Source organism: Rissa tridactyla, chromosome W (assembly GCF_028500815.1).
Source record: "Rissa tridactyla isolate bRisTri1 chromosome W, bRisTri1.patW.cur.20221130, whole genome shotgun sequence".
NCBI classification, from domain to species: domain Eukaryota; kingdom Metazoa; phylum Chordata; class Aves; order Charadriiformes; family Laridae; genus Rissa; species Rissa tridactyla.
In genome coordinates this window covers 18,761,766-18,783,845 of record NC_071496.1, presented here as the reverse complement: position 1 = coordinate 18,783,845, position 22,080 = coordinate 18,761,766, and the positions used below count along the sequence as shown (strand labels likewise).

The 22,080-nt window shown below is 44.9% G+C and overlaps 1 protein-coding gene across 1 annotated transcript in view; it reads right to left on the bottom strand.

Annotated features, from left to right (window-relative positions):
- The window catches only part of LOC128902118 (lens epithelium-derived growth factor-like), a 69,346-nt gene extending 47,793 nt beyond the window's left edge, over positions 1 to 21,553 (bottom strand). The window contains exons 1-2 of the mRNA XM_054184509.1: positions 21,520 to 21,553; positions 20,942 to 21,124 (exon numbers count right to left, since the gene is read on the bottom strand). Coding sequence (XP_054040484.1) covers positions 20,942 to 21,013 — 72 coding nt within the window. The 5' untranslated portion in view covers positions 21,014 to 21,124; positions 21,520 to 21,553. The remainder of the gene's footprint in view (positions 1 to 20,941; positions 21,125 to 21,519) is intronic.
- Between the last annotated feature and the right edge of the window lie 527 nt (positions 21,554 to 22,080).

The window sequence follows — 22,080 nt, the reverse complement described above, 5'->3', positions numbered from 1 at the left end:
TGCGGAAAACAATTAGGCAGCATGGACTAACCTCCCCTTATGCACAAGGACTATTAAATAACATTATGAAAGGACACATACTAACTCCATTCGATATCAAGCAGCTAGCCGAAGTTATTTCTACCCCAACACAGCGAGTTCTTTTTATGGGTAGGCGTATATTACAAGCCTTAAAGAATCCAGGCTTAATAGATATGACAGAAGCTTGCAACCGAGTGGGATCTATCTCTTATCAAACAGATTGGCGGCAAATTCTAGAGATGATAAGGAAACAGGAGGATATCAGACAAGCTGCGAGCAATAACGATGCTGCTCCATCTGGGGCAACCGGTGCTGCATCTGTTCCTCCTTATCAACCGCTTATACGTGCACAGCTGGAATCGGGGTATTGCGGTGTATTGTCAGAATGTCAGCAGAGAAGGATGGAGCCGGAGATGTTTTGCTCCTGCCACCGCCCGCCTCAGCCCCTCCCCTCCCCTCCCCAGTTGTCTCCCTGAGATAGAAGTGCTGGTTTTGTATGTCTGCTGTGTAAGTGTGTGCGGGCGCCAGCTTATACCTGCTGATCAGCATCTGTGCTACTGTTTGTTTTTTGTTGTGAGCAGTGTCGTTAGGTGACTCCCCTTGAGCAGGTGTTCTGCCCGGTGTGGTACTGTTCTCGTACGCGACTAGGGCTGACACTCCGTCAAGTGAAGAAGTTTGTGTATACACAATGTTTATAGACGTAAGGCAAGCGCGCCCCAGGTAGATACACCAGGATGGGCCGTAGAACCGATGGAAGTCCTGAAATATTGGGGGAGTTTTCACCAGCCGACACGCTTACGCTCTCGGGAACGGCTCGCCCGTGCAGGGCGTACGGCTAGTTGTTTGTTGTTTGTCTATAAGATCATGGTTGATTGGGAAAAGGAGTTGAGCCAAAATCTATAGGATGCTCTGTAGGAAAATGAGAAACTTAAGGAAAAATGAGAAACTGAGCTCTTGTTGCAAAGGCAGATTTTTATGTCAGTCGTAAGTGATGGGGGGAAAAAAAAAAAGAAAAAAGGAAAAAAAGAAAAAAAAAAAGGAAAAAAACCCCAGGAACAATTAGATGGGAAATGTGCCACGTTAGCACAAAAGTATGCCATACGCGCTACGAGAAAGCGGCAGAAAAAGAGAAATAGGACACCTGATTCAAAGCAGTACCATAGAGATATGTTTTTGGTTTTTTTCCTATATGTGTCTATGTTATTGCATGCCTTAGTAGATTGCTCTGTGTTATACCCTGCGAGACTAAAATGAACCCCAGCAGAAGCGGTCTCTTGAGCAAGGGGGTGGAATATGGGAAAGCAATGGAAGATCGGCAAGGAGGATTGTAAATACACTCAAGGGACTCGCACCTGGGTGCTGGAAAACACATATATCACACCAGTTGTTATTCAGCCTCGGGTGCTGGCAAGAAAAACATTTGGATGACATAAGCCTGTAATGGACTCACAGACACCTTATCCAGCTGCTTGAGAATCTTGGCCTGTTGTGGAAGAAGATCAAAGCACAGTACCAGCGAGAACAGGGAGTCCGCATGCGCTCTTGCTAACAAGGACTCTTTTGCTGCCAAGGATTCTTGCTAACAAGGACTCTCTTGCTGCCAAGGATAAGTTTAACAATGCTACTAGTACAGCTATTTCTGAGTTATTGCTAGATGTAGATAGTATTCGACATGCAAAACAGAGCTGCAATTAATTTTTTGCTTTCAGCTCACAGACATGGTTGTCAAGATTTTAAAGGACTGTATGGTATGAATCTAAGTGACCACTCCAAATCCATCCATGCCCAGTTGCAGGAACTGCACCGACCGAACCAGCAACTTGTGGAGACCACTGGGTGAAATCTCTTTGCTGGATGGACTTGGGGGTGGGGTTGGTTGAAGCAAATTATACTCATCGCCTGTGTGGAAGGAATTTGTCTGTTATGTTTAGTATGCTGTTTGCCGTGTTTAATAAGCATTATACGATCAGTTGTAGATGCCGCTTTGCGTCGTACCCTTGTACGAGTTGTAGAATATGTTGCTCTAAAAACTATGTGTGTATCCATGAGAACCTGACCTTCACAGAAGAAGATAACAAGAAGGGAGTACAGCAGTGTAGTCAGGTATCAGACAGCCGCTGTTAGCAAAGCTGGATCATGAGTTTGGTGAGACTCACTGCATACGCTGGCCACGCGTGCAGCGACTCTAGCCTGTACTTCTCCACTCAATCCAGTGCAGGATGTAAGGGGGCTGTCTCGGGTCAGAGAGGGGGAGAGACATGAGCACATTTTGAAGATACAGGGGACGCCCTGAAGCCCTGTGTCTGGCCCCCCCCTGCTCCCCCCCCAATAAGTTCCACGTTCATTAACCCCAACAGCTCAGAAGGCATTACAGCACGTTGCAAGATACGATATAGTCTACTACTGCTGCAAGACGCATTGAACACCTTCCTATCTGACTGTTTGTGATATATCAAGAATTTCAACCTTACGCCCTGATAGGACAGTGGGATGATGCACTCACAAAGAGCCTGACTGCATTAGAGTGGGTATTTTTGCCACATACCTTTTCAAAACCGGTAGCTATGATGATTGAAATGTTACCACGATTGTTTTTCCAGGGTTGTTTGTGCCGTCAGCAGCTTTCTGGAATGGATCCAAGCCACATACATGTCCCCGTCAAAAAGGACGACCTTGACCCTTGGTTATCACAAAGTCTTAACCTACAAATTGCCTTAGTAGATTATATTGGGCAAATAAATTATTCTTTGCCCTGGCACAGACTATTACAGTCACTTTCACAAATTCCTTTACAGCCACGCATCCTGCTAGGGCCAAAGCCTCTTGCTGGCACCCGTACGGTGTTTGTAGATGGTTCAGGGACACAGTAAAGGCTTTTGACTTATTTCAACAGGAACCGTTAAATGTAGTAGCAGACTCTCAATATGTTACTGATATTGTTCAAAGACTTGAAGGAGCGTTTATAAATCAAGTAGAGAACCAATTGTTATTTAATCTCTTACTGCAATTAATGTTGCTTTTATGAAAAAGACAGTTTCCTTTTTTTATTGTCCACATACGCTCTCATAGCTGTTTACTTGGTCCTTTAACTGAGGGAAACACAGTTGCAGATTATCACACTCTGTCGGTAACAACTCCGAACATTATGCAGCAAGCTAAAATGTCGCATGATTTTTTTCATCAAAATGCGAAGGCATTGAGGAAGCAATTTTCTTTAACACAACAACAAGCACATGGTATTGTGTGAACTTGTGCCGATTGTCAGCAGCTGGCTCCTCTGCCATCATTTGCAGGGGTTAACCTGCGAGGGCTTACACCTGATGAACTTTGGCAATCCGATGTTACGCGCATTATGGAATTTGGACATGTTTCAGTTGATTTGTTTTCTCACTTTGTTGTGGCTACTGCTCCTACAGGAGAGAAGGCTTGTGATGTTATTCGACATTGGTTGCAATGCATTGCAGTCATGGGAGTACCGAAAACTATAAAAACTGATAATGAACCAGCTTATGTGTCCGCTAAAGTACAGGCCTTTTTTTTTTACAGACATGGGGTATTAAACATGTCACCAGTATTCCTCATTCCCCGGCTGGGCAAGCAATTGTGGAGCGTATGCATCATACTTTAAAAACCATGCTTGCTAAACAAAAAAGGGGGAATCCCGTAGGTATGACACCTCAGGAGTGATTGTATAAAGCAACTCATGTTTTAAATTTTCTAAACATGTCTTCTTTGTCATCCACAGCAGTAGAGCGACATTTTGGAAGAACTGTTGAATGGCCTGAAGAACCGAAGGTGTACTATAAGCACCTTAAACCGGGGTGCATGCTAACCACAGATAACACTGCAACAAATAGAAGTTGTGAGCAAGAAAATTCTGTAATGATTTGTACTTCTCATCCGTATGTTTGCTTTGGCTCAAAATGCAAGTATACAAGAATGTAATCAATCTTATTGTGTAAATTTAACGCGAGTAAGGTATAAAACAGCAGTACTATGGATAGGGAATCGGCAAAATGCGTTAAAAACACGTCTTTCTCTGTATTGGGATTGGGAGTACAACTCTCGAAGACTTTGTGTTACATCTCTCCCCTGGAATACGTTGCTACATGGCTGGGAAATGGTTAAACACCATCTCCAAGGTGCTTTTGACATGTCGTTGCAACAAAATATTCGTCCTTTCCATGATCAGCTAAAAGCTCAAATACTAAAGATTCAAGACTTAATGAACCGCAATGCATTTGAAATATTACAAAAGGATTTCTCGTGGGTAAATCCAAAGAAATTGGCTTTCTGGGCTAAATTTAGGAATCTGGGTATTTATTGCCTTAGCAGGGTTCTTTTTGATTCTGTTTTTAATTGTGTTTAGTATATAACCTGCTAAGAGCGTCACAACGAGTAGAAGCACAAGTCATGGCGACCTTGTTAATAAATGGTCTGGTGTTAAACAAAAAAGGGGGAGATGTGGCAGATCTACGAGCAGAGGCCTGCGTACGGCCAAAGACACAGTGAGCAGAGCACACAGTAACCACAGAGCCAAGAGAACAGTTCATACCTTTACTCCATCCTGTGATGACCATATAACATTCCCGAATCTCGGACAAAGAATAGGGCTAAGTATTCTTCCTTCGCTAGGAACAGCAACGGCATTAATTATGCTGAATAAAATAGGGTGTTGGCTGGCTAAACAGACCAATGCCACATCGTTAGCATTAAGTGGGTTATTAGCAGATGTAGACGCTATTCGGCATGCTATGCTTCAAAATAGAGCTGTCATTGATTTTTTGCTTTTAGCACAAAGCCACGGGTGTGAAGGTTTTGAAGGTATGTGTTGTATGAATCTTTCTGACCACTCTGAGTCTATCCATAAAAGTATCCAGCAATTGAAAAAAAGGGTTTAATCAGCTACAGATTGACAATGAATGGGACTGGCTAAACAACCTGCTGCACAGTTCGGGTATTTCTGGATGGCTATCATCAATTGTAAAAGCTGGATTGTTGTTGCTATTCTTTATGTGTGCCTTAATGCTTGTTGTGCCCTGTATCTTAGGCTGCCTACAGAAAATAATGCAAAGAATGATTAATCAAGCTTTTGTAGTAGAAAAACAAAAAGGGGGAATTGTGGGAATAGAGAGCAGCATAGGTCTGTTCGACCTTGATGAGATAAAGCTGCGTCCTTGAGAGAGGGCTTGAGAGAACAGAAAAACAAGTAAGAATCAGCAAGAAACAGGACGCGAGAATGAAGTTGCTGCTCCTCGTGAACAGACAGCAGAAACCAATCGGAAGAAGCAGAGAAGCGCGTGGCAGTCAGCCTTCAACCTGTCAGCAGGACACAACTTGCGCGTGGAGAGTGTGTATAGCTATAAAGCCTGTCGGATTGTTGCAATAAAGGTCTTTGGTCTGTACCCTGCCAGAGTCCGTGAATCCATGCTCCACATGAACTATTACAGGAACTTGACCCCTACAAATCAATGGCCCTGACAATATCCACCCGAGGGTGTTCAGAGAGCTGGCTGATGATGTTGCAAGGCCTCTCTCCATAATCTTTGAGAAGTTGTGGAGATCAGGGGATGTCTCAGAAGACTGGAAGAAGGCTAATGTCACCCTCATCTTTAAGAAGGGCCTAAAGGAGGATCCAGGAAATTATAGGCCCATCAGCCTTACTTCAGTCCCTGGGAAAGTTATGGAACCAATCCTCCTGGGTATTATCACAGGTCAAATGAAGCATGTGATTGGGAAAAGACAGCATGGGTTCACCAAAGGCAAATTCTGCTTGACAAACCCAATTGCCGCCTACAACAAAGTAACCTGAGGGGCAAGCAGCGGGCACTGTCTACCTGGATTTCTCCAAGGCTTTCGACACGGTTCCCCACAGCCTCCTCCTAGAGAAACTCATGCGTTACAGTCTAGACAAGTGGTCTGTGCGGTGGGTGGGGAACTGACTGACAGGCCACACCCAGAAGGTGGTTGTAAATAGCTCCTTTTCAAACTGGCAACCTGTCACAAGTGGGGTCCCCCCGGGATCGATACTGGGCCCAACGCTGTTTAATATCTTCATAAGTGATCTGGATGATGGGATCAAGTGTACCCTGACAAAGTTTGCTGATGACACCAAACTGAGTGGGGAAGTGGACACTTCGGAAGGGAGAACCACCCTGCAGGAAGACCTGGATAGGCCGAAAGAGTGGGCTAACAAGAACCTTATGAAGTTCAACAAGGACAAGTGTAAGGTCTTGCACCTGAGAAAACATAATCCAGGAGTGCAGCACAGGCTGGGATCTACCCGGCTGGGGAGCAGCTCTGTGGAAAGGGACCTGGGGGTCCTGATGGACAACAAGCTCAATATGAGTGAACTGTGCTGCTGCTGTGGCAAAGAAAGCCAACAGGATACTGTGTTGCATCAACAAGGGCATCACCAGCAGAGACAAAGAAGTCATTATCCCACTCTACTCAGCGCTTGTCAGGCCACACCTGGAATACCGTGTTCAGTTTTGGTCCCCACTATGCAAAAAAGATGTGGACAGGCTGGAGACAGTCCAGAGAAGGGCCACAAAGAGGACCAAAGGACTGGGAAGCCTGCCACATGAGGAAAGGCTGAGAGAATTTGGTTTGTTCAGCTTTGAGAAAAGAAGGCCTTATCACCGTGTTCCAGTATTTAAAGGGTGGCTACAGAGAAGATGTAGACTCCCTTTTTACAAGGAGTCACATGGAATAGACACATGGTAATGGGTACAAGTTACTCCTGGGGAGATTCCGATTGGACACAAGAGGAAATTTTTTCACAATGAGAACAATCAACCATTGGAATAATCTCCCCAGGGAAGTGGTGGATTCCCCATCATTGTACACTTTTAAGACTCAGCTGGACAGGGTGCTGGGCCGCCTTGTCTAGAATGTGCTTTTGCCAAGAAAGGTTGGACCAGACGATCCTTGATGTCCCTTCCAATCTGGTATTCTATGATAAGAAGCATGGAAGCATAGAGTGGTTAGAGTTGGAAGGGGGGGCATCCACAAATTTGGTGGCCTTGTACGACAGTGTTACAGTGTTGGTGGATAAGGGCAAAGAAACAGACATCATCTACCCGGACTTGTGCAAAGCACTTGACACTGTCCCGCACGACATCCTGGTCTCTAAATTGGAGAGACATGGATTTGACCGATGGACCACTCGGTGGATAAGGAACTGGCTGGATGGTTGCACTCAAAGAGTTGCAGTCAATGGCTTGATGTCCAAGTGGCAACCAGTGACAAGTGGTGTTCCTCAGGGATCAGTACTGGGACCGATACTATTTAACATCTTTGTTAGCAACATGGATGTTGGGATGGAGTGCACCCTCAGCAAGTTTACTGACGACACCAAGCTGTGTGGCACAGTCGACTCACTGGAGGGAAGGGATGCCATCCAGAGGGACCTGGACAGGCTTGAGAGGTGGGCCTGTGCAAACCTCATGAAGCTCAACCAGGCCAAGTGCAAGGCTCTGCACCTGGGTCATGGCAATCCCAGGCACAAATACAGGATGGACAGAGAATGGCTTTAGAGCAGCCCTGAGGAGAAGGACTTGGGGGTGTTGGTGGATGAGAAGCTCAACATGAGCCGGCAATGCGTGCTTGCGGCCCAGAAAGCCAACTGCATTCTGGGCTGCATCAAAAGAAGCGTGGCCAGCAGGCTGAGGGAAAAGAAGAGCCTGTCTCCTATGAAGACAGGCTGAGAGAGTTGGGGTTGTTCAGCCTGGAGAAGAGAAGGCTCCGGGGAGACCTTATAGCAGCTTTCCAGTATCTGAAGGGGGCCTACAAGAAAGCTGGAGAGGGACTATTTTACAAAGAAATGTATTGATAGGACATGGGGTAATGACTTCAAACTGGAAGAAGGTAGATTTAGATTAGATATTAGGAAGAAAATTTTCACTATGAGTGTGGTGAGGCACTGGAACAGGTTGCCTAGGGAATTTGTTGAGGTCCATCCCTGGAAGTGTTCAAGGCCAGATTGGATGTGGCTTTGATGAGCCTGGTCTAGTGGGAGGTGTCCCTGCCCACGGCAGAGAGGTTGGAACTAGATGATCTTTAAGGTCCCTTACAACCTAAACCATTCTATGATTCTATCAAAAGGACCCAGTGCCTCTGCAATTAGAATAAACTCTTGAGGCAAATAACATTATAGCAAGGGGAAATTGGTGTCTGAAAGAAAAGAATGGGTATACGTGCAGTGTGATCATTTCAGTTCCAAGATTGCTGTGTATACCTTTAAAGCTAGCAACATGAAGCCATTGGGCCGCATGTCATCACTCCTGTCTTGACAGAGGATATAATTAATTTTAAAAGTATGAAGGCATTGATTTCATGTGCAAAACAATAATGGGGATGATTTTTTACTGAGTGTTATGCCTAACCTTCTGTACTGCAGAAAAGTTAGATAATTGAAATCGTTTGTGTCTAGGTTTTACTGTTGAGATGACAATAAAAAAAGAAAGCTAGAAAAACCTTAACAGAAACCTTTCATTAACAGTTCTGATGATCGTGTTTGGAAACACTTCAAATAATAAAAGGTGCATCTTCCATGGGAACTGGAACAAATCAGCTGGGATCAAAAGGCAGATGAGCTGACAGGGTCCTCCTCAGACACGCGCCACTGAAGAGAGCACGCGCCACTGAAGAGAGCACGCGCCACTGAAGAGAGCACGCGCCACTGAAGAGAGCACGCGCCACTGAAGAAGAGTCCTCAGAGAGGAGACAACCTCATTCTTTTGATCCCTCAGCTTTTATACTGAGCATGGCAGATGGGATGGAATACCCTATTGGTCAGTTTTGGGTCACCTGACCTGTCCACAGGTGTAACCCTTCCACAGGGTAAACAACCAAGTCAGCTGACCCTGGTTGCCACAGCAACAAGTGTAAGCAAGAGCCTCTCTCACTGAACAGAAAGTTGGCTCTGCTTCACCCCAAACCAGGGCAGTCACCCATGACAATACTATGAAGAAAACACACGATTGCAATACCTTTTTATCTGGAAATAAGCCATTTTGTGCTAACAAGGAAAGAATTGTTCCATATTTTCCCATTGCCTGCAATAATGTGTCATACATAGCAGAGACATTTCTGTTATCAAATGTTATAATGCATGCCTTGGCTCCAGGTAAATTTTATAAGTGTATGTTCATACTGCATGCAAATATAGCAAACATACTACGAGATATTTTGATTGCTAATAAACTTCACACTTCTAGGCAAGATTAATTCAGAATATGCTTAATTTCTGAAAAGGAATCATTAAAGAAATCATCTAAAGCAAAACCTGTGATATTAAGGTGGTAAGTATGTGGGGCTCTATTAATCTGTTTTGCACTATGCATATATTATCATTTAAAAATACATTGATGTTGTGGGTTAACCCCAGCAGGCAGCTAAGCACCACACAGCCACTTGGTAACTCCCCCCACAGTGGGATGGGGAAGAGAATCAGAAGGGTAAAAGAATTCCTTGTTTTGTTTTGCTTGCGTGTGTGGCTTTTGCTTTACTTATTAAACTGTCTTTATCTCAACATATGAGTTTTCTCACTTCTATCCTTCCGATTCTCTCCCCCATTCCACTGGGTGGGGAAGAAGTGAGCAAGCAGCTGTGTGGTGCTTAGTTGCCAACTGGGGTTAAACCACAACACCTTTTAAAATTGTGGGGCCCAGAACTGCACACAGTACTAAAGGTGAGGCTGCATCAATACTAAATACAGAGGGATAAGCACCTCTTTTGACTGTCTGCTTATACTGTGTTTAATGCACCCCAGGATGCAGTTTGCTCTCTTGGCTGCTGGGGCACACTGCTGTATTGGGTTTGCACGGCAAGGTTTCGGTACCGGGGGGCTACAGGAGTGGCTTCTGTGAGAAGATGCCGGAAGCAGCCCCTGCGTCTGATAGAATCTGCTCAAGTTGGCTCCAAGACAGATCCACCACTGGCCAAAGCTGAGCTAATCAGTGACAGTGGTAGCGCCTCTGCGATAACATTTAAGAAAGGGTAAAAACTGCTGCACAACAGCAGCTGGGAGAGAGGAGTGAGAATAGGTGTACCTGCATCGAGAGCTGTTTTTCCTTGTGCTTCCCATGAGGGTCAATGGCAAGCTATTTTTTCCCTTGTGCTGCACTTGTGCTGAAACCTGCCAGGCCCTTGGCACCCACAGTGGTGAAGAGTGAGCCTTTGTGGTCACCTGATGTTCCCTGGAACTGAAAAAGTTTCAGGAGAAGGGCTACAGGGTTTGGGAAGTCTATGAAGTTTAGCATTTTGAACAGAGGAATAACAGCCTTTTCTCATGTTATATAAAACTCCACCTCTGCCAGAAGCAGGAAGCTGCAGGCTACCCAGCCTGGTACACAGATGATGTCAAAAAAGCTAAATATGTTGAAGATTACAGGAAGAAAGAAGATGCCGTTTTGTGGCCTGAACATATTAAGAAAACCCCTGCCATACAGCAAATTGCAAAACCGTTTTAAAATTCTCTGTGGAGAAAATTTGGACAGAGATCCAAGCACCATTTTAAGACAGACAGGCAAATTGTAGTTACCTCTTTTTTCCCACTTGTCCTCTTGTGATTTTATTGATAAGGATGCATCCATTGCATCGTGGAAGCACTCCAAAGGACATGTGACTCCGGAGTGTAACACTAACATTTTTATAATGTGCTTCACTACTGCATATGTGCACCTACAGCTTTATGATCTCTTAGATGCCCTACAAGACCATTGCCTTTATCATGACAGAGACTGAAAGTTAGGTGTGGTCTGTTGGATCTGGAGTAACTGTATTGGCTTTGCGTGGCAAGGTTTTGGTAGTAGGGGGTTATAGGAGTGAGTTCTGTGAGAAGCTGCTAGAAGCTTCCCCTATGTCTGATAGAGCCAAAGCCAGCCGGCTCCAAGATGGACCCGTCACTGGCCAAAGCTGAGCCAATCAGCAATGGTGGTAGCGCCTCTGTGATAACACATTTAAGAAGGGGAAAAAGTTTCTGCACGACAGTAGCCAGAAGAGAAGAGTGAGAATATGTGAGAGAAACAACTCTGCAGACACCAGGGTCAGCGAAGAAGGAAGGGGAGGAGGTGCTCCAGGTGCCGGAGCAGAGATTCCCCTGCAGGCCGTGGTGAAGACCATGGTGAGGCAGGTTGTCCCCCTGCAGCCCATGGAGGTTAACAGTGGAGCAGATATCCACTCTGCAGCCCATGGAAGACATCATGCCAGAAAAGGTGGATGCGCCCAAAGGAGGCTGTGACCCCATGGAGAGCCCACGCTGGAGAAGGCTCCTGGCAGGACCTGTGACCCCATGGAGAGAGTAGCCATGCTGGAGCAGGTTTGCTGGCAGGACTTGGGACCCCGTGGAAAGGACCCACGCTGGAGCAGTTTGTGAAGAACTGCAGCCTGTGGGAAGGTCCATATTGGAGAAGTTTTTGAAGGACTGTCTCCCATGGGGGGGACCCCATGCTGGAGCAGGGGAAGAGCGTGAGGAGGAAGGCACAGCAGAGACAATGTGTGATGAACTGACTGCAACCCCCATTCCCCATCCCCTGTGTCACTCAGGGGGAGGAGGTAGAGAAATTGGGAGTGAAGTTGAGCCTGGGAAGAAGGGAGAGGTGGGGGGAGGGTGTTTTAAGATTTGGCTTTATTTCTCATTACTCTACTCTGATTTGGTTGGTAATAAACTAAATTAATTTCCCCCAAGTCAAGTCTGTTTTGCCCGTGACAGTAACTGGTGAGTGATCTCTCCCTGTCCTTATTTCAACCCATGAGCCTTTCATTATATTTTCTCTCCCCTGTCCAGCTGAGGAGGGGGAGTGATAGAGCGGCTTGGTGGGCACCTGGCATCCAGAGAAGGTCAACCCAACCATAAAATTAAATCTACCAGAGGTGGTTTGGTTTTATACTGTTTCTGCATCTCTGTATGGTGTTCTAGAGATGTTACTTGGTTCTGCTTACAGGCACAGCTAATGTATGGAGCTCATATGCTTCATATCCTATGAAGGGCTGAGTCTGGTTTTGCTTTGATAGGAGTTAGCAGAAAAGGATCTCCAGTATGGGTCTCCCTAAGCAGCTTTATAGTAGAGGGCAGGTAAAAGCTGGTGTTATTTTACTTGCCTTTGTCATGAAAATTTTGCAAGTGGCCTGTGTTGATGGAGGAGAGAGGCTAGGATGCAAAGTATAGAATTACAAAAGTAATTCTTTTATTCATAGAATCATAGAATATCTCAAGTTGAAAGGGACCCATAAAGATCATTGAGTCCAATTCATTCATGCGCATGCCTTTTGACCCCAGTCAGTGTGTCCCAGTTCCCATTTGTCACTGAGTCCAGTCTGGAACTTTCTCAGTGCCTGCCAGTGACATCTCCCTGGGAGCTTGATATGGTTTTGTGTATATTTGTATATATTGTATCTATTTAATTATTTCCTTTTTTTATTTTATTATTAATATTTCATTAAAGCAGTTTAGTTTTTTCTAAATTCACAAATCTCTTTATCTCTCTTCTTCCTCTCCTTGGAGCGAGAGGTGGGGGAGAGCATCTGTTGTCTTGTCATTGGCCAACCTGGCCCAAACCATGACACATCACTGTAAGTGAAAACACTTAGGCTGGTCTGAATTAAAAGGAGAACCCCTTCTTTGCAACTTTTTGTATAAGCTGCTGCACTGAACATGGCTTTTACAGAGGCCTCTGCCTGGTACTTGCTAAGCAGGTGCTTGACCCTCCCTACTCAGGGTGTAGCTGCAACAAAGGCTCCAGGCACCCTGGGTCAAGGGCAGCTACCAAGCTTGTTAGAAGCTGCTAGAGCTTCCTCTGGTCCACACCCTTTTTGCTCCCCTTACCCCATCCTTACCTGACAGCAGCAGGAAACCTCAAGTTTCTTAGAGGTTTCATAGGAGTTCCCTTGATGATCCTGTACCCTGTCCCCAGAAGATCTAGAAGCTCACAAAGAACAATGCAGAGATTGCTGCACAAACTGCTACATCTGTTTCCTGCTTCTGTTAGCTGTGTCTCCCCTTCCTACTTCTTTTCCCTTGACTGCTGAGAGTGATATCATATGGTATGGAATATCCCTTTGGTCAGTTTGGGGTCAGCTTTCCCCTCCCAACTTCTTGTGCACCCTCAGCTTACTTGCTGGTGGGGCAGTGTGAAAAATAGAATCATAGAATCATTTAGGTTGGAAAAGACCCTTGGGATCATCGAGTCCAACCATCAACTCCACTCTACAAAGTTCTCCCTTACACCATATCCCTTAACACCACATCTAAATGACTCTTAAACACACTCAGGGATGGTGACTCCACCACCTCCCTGGGCAGCCTATTGCAGTGTCTAACCACTCTTTCTGTGAAGAATTTTTTCCTAATGTCCAGCCTAAACCTACCCTGCTGCAGCTTGAACCCATTCCCTCTTGTTCTATCGCTAATTACCTGTGAGAAGAGACCAGCGCCAACCTCTCTACAACATCCTTTCAAGTAGTTGTAGAGAGCGATGAGGTCTCCCCTCAGCCTCCTCTTCCTCAAACTAAACAGTCCCAGCTCCTTCAATCGCTCCTCATAAGATTTATTCTGCAGGCCCTTCACCAGCTTCGTTGCCCTCCTCTGCACTCGCTCCAGCACCTCGAGATCTCTCTCGTATTGAGGTGCCCAGAACTGGACACAATACTCAAGGTGTGGCCTCACCAGTGCTGAGTACAGGGGGACAATCACCTCCCTCCTTCTGCTGGTCACACTATTTCTAATACAAGCCAGGATGCCATTGGCCCTCTTGGCCACCTGGGCACACTGCTGGCTCATGTTCAGCCGCTTGTCAATTAGAACCCCCAGGTCCTTTTCTGCCAGGCAGCTCTCCAGCCACATTTCCCCAAGCCTGTAGCGATGCATGGGGTTGTTGTGGCCCAAGTGCAGGACCCGGCACTTGGCCTTGTTGAAGCTCATACCATTAGCATTGGCCCATCGGTCCAATCTATCCAAGTCTCTCTGTAGAGCCTCCCTATCCTCATGTAGATCAACACTCCCGCTTAGCTTCGTGTCATCTGCAAACTTGCTGGTGATACCCTCTATGTCCTTATCGAGGTCATCAATAAAGATGTTAAACAGAAATGGTCCCAACACTGAGCCCTGAGGGACACCACTTGTGACCGGCCGCCAGCTGGATTTAACTCCATTGGACTACCACTCTTTGGGACTGCCCATCCAGCCAGTGCTTGATCCAGCAGATCGTATGCTCATCCAGGCCATGAGCCGCCAGTTTTTCCATGAGAATTCTATGGGGGACAGTGTCAAATGCTTTTCGAAAGTCTAGGTAGACAATGTCCACAGCCAGAAATAGAAAAGGCCTTGACACTGTGCAAGCAATGTTCAGTAACAGCTAAAACATCGGTGTGTTATCAACGCTGTTTCCATCACAAATCCAAAACATAGCACCATTCAAGCTACTATGAAGAAAATTATCTCTATCCCAGCCAAAACAAGAACAACCTTAGCCCCTTATTCCATACCATTTGTGCCATGCTCAAGACCCACACTATCCAATACATCCTCATTAACCATCCCTCCATTCTCGCTCACAGACGTCATTCCCTTAGTTTGTGGGCCACCCATATAAAATGTCCATTGAGTTCATTTAGTCCAATGATTTGGTGGTTGCTCAGGAGAGGTGGTGTGTTGTGTGGAGTTATTGGCCCACCTCAGTTTGGATTAGTTCGTGAAGGACTGTATCCTGTGGGAGGGACCCCACGGTGGAGCAGGGGAACAGTATGAGGAAGGAGCAGCAGAGATGAACTGTTATGAACTGACTGCAACTCCCATTTCCCATTCCACTGCGCTACTCATGGGGCAGGAAGGAGGTTAGAAGAGTTGGGAATGAAGGAGCAAAGTTGACCCTGGGAAGAAGGGCTGGAGTGGGGGGAAGGTGGTTTTAGTTCTATTTTTAATCGGCAATAAATTAAATTAATCTTCCCCAAGTTGAGTGTATTTTGCCCGCGACGGTAATTGGTGAGCAAACTCCCTGTCCTTATCTTGACCCACAAGCTTCATCATCTTATTTTCTCCCCCTGTCCTGCTGAGGAGGGGGAGTGAGAGAGAGAGCGCGGCTTGGTGGGCACCTGGGGAAAACTAATTTAATTTATTGCCAATTGAAATTATAGAGCAGGATGGTGAGAAACAAAGACAAAACCTAAAACATCTTCCCCCCACCCCTTGCTCCCAGCCTCAACTGCACTCTTCCATTCCCAAGTCCTCTACCTCCCTCCTGCCCCGAGTGGTGCAGTGGAGATGGGGAATGGGGGGTTGTGGTCAGTACATAACAGTTCCTCTCTGCCACTCCTACCTCATCACACTTTTCTCCTGCTCCAGCATGGGTCCTCTCTACGGGCTACAGTTCCTGCCAGGAGAACCTGCTCCTGCATGGGCTCTCCACAGGCCACAGTTCCTTCGGGAAATATCCACTTGCTCCAGAAATGTGCAGCTCAAACTTGTGAGCACTGTACTCGGGATCCCCAACATATCTGGATGAGCAGACAACTGGTTGAATGGCCGGGCCCAGAGGGTGATCAGCGGTGCAAAGTCTAGTTGGAGGACAGTGACTAGCGGCGTACACCAGGGGTCAATGCTGGGTCCAGTCATGATCAAGACCTGCATTAATGAGCTGGATGATGGGGAAGAGCATACGCTCAGCAACTTTGAAGACAGCACCAAAACTCAGAAGAGTGGCTGATATGCCAGAGGGTCATGCTGCCATCCAGAGGGGCCTTGACAGGCTGGAGAAATGGGCTGACAGGAACCTGATGAAGTTCAACGAGGGGAAGTGCCAAGTCCTGCACCTGGGGAGGAACAACCCCATGCACCAATATATGCTGGTGGCCACCCATCTGGAAAGCAGCTTTGCAGAAGAGGACCTGGGGGTCCTGGTGGACACCAGGTTGAATATGAACCAGCAATGTGCCCTTGCCGCAAAGAAGACAAATGGTATCCTGGGCGGCATCAGGCAAAGTATTGCCGGCAGGTCGAGGGAGGTGATCCTTTTCCTCTACTCAGCACTGGTGAGGCCACACCTGGAGTACAGTGTCCTGTTCTGGGCTCCCCAGTACAAGAGATATAGAGCTACTGGAGAGAGTCCAACAAAGGGCCACGAAAATGGTTAAGGGACTGGAGCATCTCTCCTATGAGGAAAGGCTGAGGGAGCTGGGTCTGTTTAGCCTGGAGAAGAGAAGGCTCGGGGGGATAAATGTATATAAATACATGAAGGGAGGGTGTCATGGTTTAACCCCAGCCAGCAACTAGGACCACACGACCGCTCGCTTGCTCGCTCCCCCTGCCCCCCCAGAAGGGTTGGGAGAGAAGGAGGGGAAAGGGAAAAAAAATAAACCCTCGTGGGTTGAGATAAAGACAGTTTAATAGAACAATAACGGAAAAGGAAAATAACAATAATAATGGTAAAAGAATATACAAGGCACAAGTTGCTCTCACCGCCTGGTGAATTGGTTGCCCAGCCCGTCCCAAGCAGTGACTGCCGATTCCCGCCCCCCGGCCAACTCTCATTTTTATACTGAGCATGATGTCTATGGTATGGAATATTCCATTGGCCATTCTATTTTTCTTTCTATGCTCCTTCTCAGCTTCTATGGGAAGCTGAAAAAAGTCCTTGACTAGTATAGACATCACCTAGTAACAACTAAAACAATATGCATTATTGACATTCCTTTCACACCAAATCTGAAAACACAGCAACCACTAGAAAGAAAATGAACTCTATCCCAGCTAAAACCAGGACAGAGGGTGCAAAGAAGACAGAGCCAGGCTCTTTTCAGTGGTGCCCAGTGACAGGACCAGAGGCAATGATCACAATCTGAAACACAGGAGGTTCCATCTGAACATCAGGAAACACTTTTTCACTGTGAGGGTGACTGAGCACTGGAACAGGTTGCCCAGGAAGGCTGTGGAGTCTCCCTCCTTGGAGATATTCAAAAGCCAACCTCAACCGTTCTATGATTCTAAAATAGGAAATTTATTGAATTTTAAGCTTTGTTCAATTTTAAGCTAGAACAATGATTACATTAAGACAGATTGCACAGAATAATCTATCCAAGTAGTTCCAAATACAGAGGCTTCTAACTAATGACAGGCAGCTTGGAGAATGGGAACCAGGCCTCCATGACTAATGCACAGAATCACGTGCTAGGCAACACACTTCTCAGAGTGTGGAAAGATCCATTCTGCGATTCTTTGATCTTACCAAGGAGCCTGCCAGACAAGTAAGAATGAGACATTTCAAATGAACAAACCAAACCAGAAAATTGGGCAGTGAGATGAACCCAAATATATTTATGTTTGGGGTTTTTTCTTTTCCGTGTGTAAAATGAGAGTGCTAATATCGCCATGTGAACACTGGACATTATCTATAGTCATTACAGCATGATGCCGTGAAATACACACACCGAGCCTGAAATCTTGACCTTACTCCTATTGATGGTCAGTTTATTTTATTTTTTTTTTTAACACAAAGAAGCCTCTATAACTCAGAGCCTGTGGAAGCTTCTCAGGTGTGTTATTTACACAGCTGCTTCTTTTTGTTATATCAAGGGGTTATTTCTCTGCCTGTGGTGGTTGCATAATTTATTTGTTGTTGTGAAACTGTTAGGTATTAATACTTCCTTTCCATGGAAGAATTTAGCATTTATTTAGAACAGTTGGTCCAGAGAAGTCTAGATACAGACTAATTTCACTCAATAAGTGCTCTGTTAAGAGAAAATATTATCCCCTGGAAGGCTGACACATAGGGCATAATTTTTAATTTTTTCTTTAATTTTTAATCAGGAATGCTGTTACACAAGCAAAATTATCCCAGAGCTGTATACCAGTTACAGATATAATTGCTGTAATTATACTGAGTTTCCCTAATATTATATGGAATTTACACAGCACGAGGCATTAGCTTTGAATATTTCTCTTGAAACATTTCAAGAGTTTCTTAATGAACCATCACCAAGGTGTTATGTCAGAATATTCTTTCTTGTTTTAAAAAAAGAGACAAATTATGTTTGGCTATTTTCTTTTTCATTTGTTTGTTGGCAGCTGCACACAAATGGTGCAAATACAGTATGTAAAATGACTCTGGCACCTTCCATAAATTAGTTGGAATTTTCCAAAGAGACAGCTCTAGCGTATCAGTTGGCTTGCTTACAGAAATTAGCATTTCTCTACCTATTAGTGCTATTACTTTTTGCATAGATGGTAATGATATAAAGCTTCTCTACTTGATGAGCATATACATGTCTAATTCTCTGAGATGGGTTATATGTTAATTTGCAAATATTTCTGCACTATCTATCTTTGTTGAGAAGCTGTCATTGATTAATAATATTGTATTTCAATACAAGCTACAGAGAGGCGTGTTTATATTTAATAGGCAATAGCATTAATTTAAAGTTAGGGAAGGACAATTAATCAAATTGAATAACAGAGATTCTACATGCAAGGTGCCATTCTACCTCTACATCCTTTACGTACATTCAGTTTAGTTTATATTGGTAGCATTTCCAACCCCTTGAATAACATCCTGGGTTGGTAGGGCAAAAATCATGGCTTAAAGCCACCATACCCCATGCAAGTTTGGTGACTCAACACTAACTCCTATTTTGCGTTGTCCATAAGAAGGTATACAGTAGTACATTTTCTTAAAAGAACAGTATTCTATATCCATGTTTATATCCATGTGTCAAATCTTGTTCCCCTTGAAATTTGCAATGGTATTGCCACTGGCTTCAGTGATGCCATGATTTGCCTATTTGATATGTAAACTAGGCCGATCACCACTATCCCGGATCAGGAAAGCATTTAAATGGGTTGAACTTACTCCAAGTTTGCATAAAGATGCTTCCATGAATCTGGAGGTAAGGCCTTTCATTTTCCAAACTCATACACATGCACAGGTATGGAGCTTCAGTGGAATAATCATGACCTTCAGATAAGCAAGTGTTAAGCGACTGCAGGATCAGGACACAAAGCACTGACCTTTTGATCAGAATGAAAGCACCTTCAGAGTATCTTACAAAACCAGTTTGATTGAATATCTACTCTGTCCTCTGTTATATGTTTAATTATTTTATATAGACATTGTAAGTAAATAAATGTAAGTTTTCCCTGCAAACTACACTATGAACCTAGTGAAATGCATGTACTCTAATATTGCAGTAGCGCTATTGCATTCACTTTCAGAGGAAAATATATGATGAACCTTTCTGAATGGCATGGTGGTGTTTCTGCATGATATGACACAGGCACAATGACTAGTGAGAACTTAGCACAGCCTTCTAGGTGGCACATTTCCCCAAAGGTGGGTCAATTGGTTTCCTGGGAGCAGTGAAGCAGGATTTGTTCCTGTATAAATTGCCTTAGACTAGAACCACCATACTTGAAACTGTTTACTCTGGTATGAATTCAGCTAAGGCCCTTTTCTTTGCGCCCTTCTGCGTAAACTGCTGTGCTTGTTGACTGACTTTGTTAGCTGTGCTTTGGTGAGTCTTGAAGGGAGCAGGGAGAACAGGAAAGAGAACTGGAAGACTTATTACATACTCGCTCCTTCAACCTACTCTATAGAAATAGGAATAGCTAACTTTAATAGTCAAGAGTACTCCCACCAAAACTTAAGATTTTGGGAAGGATTTTTTATCACAAAGGATCGGCTATTTGGCAGTAGCATTTCTGTACCATTTCATTCTTGTACAATCTCAGAATTTGTTGTGCTAATGGTATAGCAGTCTTCATTTCTAAAAATTAACTTACATTATGAGAAAACTCAAGTACTTTTGTTGATTTATCACAAAAACATAGTATCAGATTTTCTATTTGAAAATATCTACACGTCACAAAAAGACATTGTACTGGATCTGGATGGGGAATTTCTTCATAGCAGCCCGTATGGTGCTGTGTTTTAGATCTGTGGCTAAAACAGTGTTGATAACACACCAATATTTTGACTATAGCTGAACAGCGTTTGCACAACGTGGAGGCTTTTTCTCTTTTTCCCCACTCTGTCTCCCCCCCCAGGGAATAGGCTAGACGTGGGCAAGCATTTGGGAGGACACACAGTTAGGACAGTTCACACAAATTGACCAAAGGGATATTCCATGCCATATAAAGTCATGCTCAGCAATAAAAAAAATAAAAAATGAGGGTTTGGTCTTTCCAAAGTAGCCGTTGCTTGGAGACTGCCTGAGTGTCAGTCTGCTGGTGGGAGGTGGTGAGCGATTGCTTCTCCATCACTTCCAGGTTTTTTTCCTCCCTTTCCTTCACTTAATAAACCGTCTTTTTCTTAACCCACATGTTTTTCCTCACTTTTTCTCTTCTAATTTGTCCCACATCCTGCTGTAAGGGGAGTGAGCAAGCAGCTGGTGGGTGTTTAGTTGCTGGCCAGGGTCAACCCACTGCAGACATATAGAAAGCTTTAAAGAAATAAATACGAAGTTCAGTAGGGCTTTTTCCTCCTAAAAATGCTATTAATTCATTTCCAGATTTTAAGACTCTCAAAAATTACTACTTGACTTTAACACAAGCCAAATACATATCTTCACATATAGAATTCAAGCTGCCCTTCCACAACTTAAAAAACCTAATGACTACTAGACAGTGCTACATGTCAAAAAAAGAGAGACTTATAAAGTACCATAAGCCAAGAACAAACCACAGTGTGGGATCTGCAGTGTGATTTAGAAGTCACTTTCAGCAACAGCAGTGCTACCACACACAGACACACACCCACACACACATTGGCAAGATAGAGGCATGACACAATTTATCTGTTTTCTTCTCTATAGGTGTCTGAAAACACTCTTCTCGACACAAAACTGGAAGAGCAGAAAAGGTGATGAGGAGGAAAAAAAGGACAGGTAAAGAGGTAGCAGCAGCCTGCATATAGAGGAGAGAGTGTCTTACCCTGGCTGGCCAATGGGGATAACCTTTCATCTTAGCAAAGATCAAGTCTCCGGGTTTGAAATCTCCACTCATGTTTTCACAGCGATGTGACGCCTGTTGCTACGAGACGAATAAGGTGGAGGGAGGGATCTGCACCTCTTTTTCCCGCCACCGAGGTGCTTCCAGCCGCTCAAGATCACACTGCTAGAGGTTAAAAACAGCAGGGGATAGGAAGAGGATGCCAACAGAGCGCTCCACCAAGGGCAGCCCCCACCCCATGTCATTATCCTCCCCTCCCACCTTCTGGCTAGAAGAGGGATACTGAAACCAAGCTGTCAAATACACCTACACCTACACTCACGCGCACAGACCCCCTCCAAGCGCAGACACCACCCAACCTCATCTCTGACCCCCAGAGATCCCTCTCCGCCCATGCACAGCACCCCCCAACCTCATCCCAACCTGCTTACGTTCACACACGTGACTTCCCCCTCTGCTCGTGCTCTCACTCCCCTTCCCCATGCAATCAACACCATACGCATATAAATGTGCTTTATATAATATACATATATAAATACAACATATATATATATACACACCCCTCCACTAAAGCTTCCCCGAAGCCAACAGTACTCCCACCGTATCATCTACCCCCACCCCACACATATGCGCACGCGCCAGAATGGGAAGAGGGGCGGAGAAACAAAATTTTGCTTGCCCTTCCCCCATAGCTTCAACCGTTGCAGTCTAGTTTCTACCACATTCATGTCCAGTTCCACAGTTTACTTCAGTCTGCGGTAGAAAATACCACTATGCTCCCTCTCTCCCTCTAGAAAGCTTGTTGATACTAACCGGAGCGAAAAGAAAAACAAACAAACAAACAATCAATCAAAAAAAAACAGGAAAAAAGAGAAATAAAAATAAGCAAGCCCTGCTGAAAGGAGCTTAATCCCTTCTCGTGTGGGCGTGTAGAAGGCTAAAGGGGAAAAGAAAGAAGTGATATTGTCTTCCTGCGTTAGAGAAGGGAAAGATACCCTAATTTGTGTTCTCCCCCTATAGAGCAGATGAAATCGTTCATTCCTTTTTTCACGGCTGCTTGGGGAGGAGGGGAGGAGAGGAGGAGGGGATGTGGTATTTCTCACAGTTGGGAATAGGGGAAA